The 2,793-nt window shown below is 31.6% G+C and overlaps 1 protein-coding gene and 1 long non-coding RNA gene across 2 annotated transcripts in view; one reads left to right on the forward strand and one right to left on the reverse strand.

Annotated features, from left to right (window-relative positions):
* LOC106458123 overlaps window positions 1-2,793 on the forward strand; it is a 26,712-nt gene that overhangs the window by 15,675 nt on the left and 8,244 nt on the right. Inside the window, exons 4-5 of the mRNA XM_022384453.1 lie at window positions 196-270; window positions 640-762. Of these exons, the coding sequence (XP_022240161.1) occupies window positions 196-270; window positions 640-762 (198 nt within the window). The remainder of the gene's footprint in view (window positions 1-195; window positions 271-639; window positions 763-2,793) is intronic.
* Window positions 1,239-1,680, reverse strand: LOC111085476. Its single transcript, XR_002610312.1, has 2 exons — window positions 1,591-1,680; window positions 1,239-1,460 (listed from the first exon to the last, which is right to left on the reverse strand). It is a non-coding gene; the product is annotated as an uncharacterized LOC111085476 (long non-coding RNA).

Raw genomic sequence — 2,793 nt, forward strand, 5'->3', positions numbered from 1 at the left:
CATTTGTAAGCATGATTAATATAACAAGTACACGTTAGGTTGCGAAACGTTGAAACTATTTCATATGATTGAAAAGTGTGTGTGTGTGCTGAATAAATAACTGCATATAATTAACATAATTATGTCTACCGAAACAATTAATGCATCTTGTATTGAATACATAAAGTATTTTTGATTATATTTCTCATGTTTTAGATGCAGAAAATAATCCTGACAACTTTAGAAACGTTATCTTTCAGTAGCGAAGAGCTGAGGCATCGTATTATTCAGGTATTGAACTTATAAAAAATATATATAATTCACTATGCTGTTAAGAATATTTTTATTTACTTATAAAAACACTAAATTTCATTTTTCTGTAAATAAAAGCGCTACTTTTTATGTTCTCTTATCTCTAATTTCCAACAGCAGAGAATAACATTGTATTTATTGAATATAGTGTGATGTCATTTTCTGAACAGGATTATAGCTGTACAGTAAGTAGCTACTTATACAACAAAACTATTAAATTAGTAACATTAATAACTCCAAAATTATTTGAGTGGTTATTTCATTACAGATATTTTGATAAATAAATAAACAGTTGGGTACTGGAAGCAAGGAAGGAAAAGTAATTCAACCAAATTATCTTCCATACAGGAAGAACAGGGAGCTGGCAGACCGATTCTATCCTTACTAAAACCAGGATGTGAGCAGAACGACCAAATACTCCTAAATGCTGTTAATTTAGTTGGTAATCTTGCTATAAGTGCTTCGGATCAAGTAAGAAATTGAATTTTCTGAGTTGAAATGTAAGGTTCAATGTTTTGGGGACGTTTTATGTTTTGTTCGTTTTACTTCTGTTGTATATATATATTTGTTCACAGGCGTGAAATGCTGCTGTGCTGAGAAACTAATGTACAGTTAACTTAGACCGTGGTGACCTCTTCTTCTAAAAGAATGTCGAGTTCACGTGATAACAGAATTAAAGAAAAATTATTAACCTATTCCTTACTTTTGCTTGGATGTGTTTCAAAGTTAGCAGTATCAAACAAATAAGGATTACTTTCACATTACAAAAATTAACAAAAGTTAAAATAATGTTTATGGACCAAAAGAGAACAGTTAGCCCTCCAATAACTTTAGTTGCCTAGTTTAATCTCAAATTGTTAGATAATTTACCGTAGACACAAAATAGAATTTCTAAGGCATTTAGTGTAACTAAAAAAATATAAAAAATGTTGAGAGGAAGAATGAAATAAATATTTAGACAAGTTTATTTCGAGATTGCTCTATTTCTCGCCAGACTCTTTACATAAGATTTATCCTCGTTCATTCTGATAAAGGGCGTCCAACTTCCTTCTCTTGTTGCTATAGATAACCTTTCAGGTTAGTGTCTCCTGTTTCTGATCCTTTTCCATTAGCCCAACGGCTGGGAAGAGGCGGAATTCTATATTTCACCCCTGACGTTGATCTAGACACTGGGGAAGAAAAGAAAAAAAATAAATTCGCAAAAAAGCAGTCTCATTTATTGATCTTTTCTGGCATCCAGGCAGATTGTAGCGCAAATAGAAGTAGAAAGTGAGGAATAGAAAACGATATCAGACCCACACGAGAATCTCCACATTCCGTTACTAACTGTCGTGGTGTCAGGAGCATGTATTTTATATTAGTTACTGTAGACAGGTGTTATAAGACCAGTCCTTTATCTTCTGGTCGAAAAAAGTTCATGGAATAATGCTCTGAAGGCCATGTACTACAAGCTGGTTTTATAAATAAAATGTGTCCATGATATACCATCCTGATGTAATTTTAACTTACATTTAACCTTATGTACGTGTGTGTGTGTGTGTGTGTGTGTGTAACAACATCTAAACACTTTGGAATAACCACATATTCGTATTTTTAAGTGTGATAGGCATTAGTGAAAGTTTAAGGTCATTATATTTGATAAATGATTATGTGCTTTAATCATTTTTATAGTTTGGATATGTTGCTAAAGCAATGTGAAAAAACGTAGGTAATACATAAGGTCATAATAAACGTATACATAGACGTCGCTCTCTTTTTTAGTTTTATAGCTAAAACAATTAATTAAATACATTTTTCGTTGGTTTTGGTACATATTATAATACTGAAAGCTAGTTTAATATTCGAGTAATCTAACATCATACTTATTTAGTTAAGTTCTTGAACTATCACATACAGAATGTGTTTTTTTGTATATTTCATTTCTACATATTCCAGTAAGTTTTACAGAATATACAAGAATAACGTATATCGTCATGTTTTCAAGTGGAGCTTATTGCAGCGATCTGTCACACGTTCTCTTGTCTACAAACTTAGCTGTCAACGAAGACCCTGGTTTATTGAAATATTATCATTTCAACGTATCCTAAATTTCATTTGATTGTCTCGTTTCTGTTCCAGAGCATATTATTGAATTTTGACATGCACTAGTATATCTTGGGCAGGAATCTTTAGGACATATAAACAGATGATATTATTCAAATAACCGTCCACTTTCGACAGTCATTTACCTATGCTGCATTTACAACCGCTGGTTATTGCGTCATAAATATTCATTGCTCTGGTGTCTAGATATTAAAGAAATTTAAAATAACAATAGAAGGTATTTCATTTCACCATATATTCAAGGAAAATTTGTGGATGTTTTAGTTCTTGGCTTATATATATATATATATATATATATACTACTTATTTTAGTTTAGTAGTAGAAGAAACAAATAGAAGAAGAAGACTACTAGAAGTACGTTAAGGAACGACCCAGAGACTAAAGTTTTAGGTACGGGG

The sequence above is a fragment of the Limulus polyphemus genome, unplaced genomic scaffold, assembly GCF_000517525.1.
Source record: "Limulus polyphemus unplaced genomic scaffold, Limulus_polyphemus-2.1.2 Scaffold20, whole genome shotgun sequence".
NCBI classification, from domain to species: domain Eukaryota; kingdom Metazoa; phylum Arthropoda; class Merostomata; order Xiphosura; family Limulidae; genus Limulus; species Limulus polyphemus.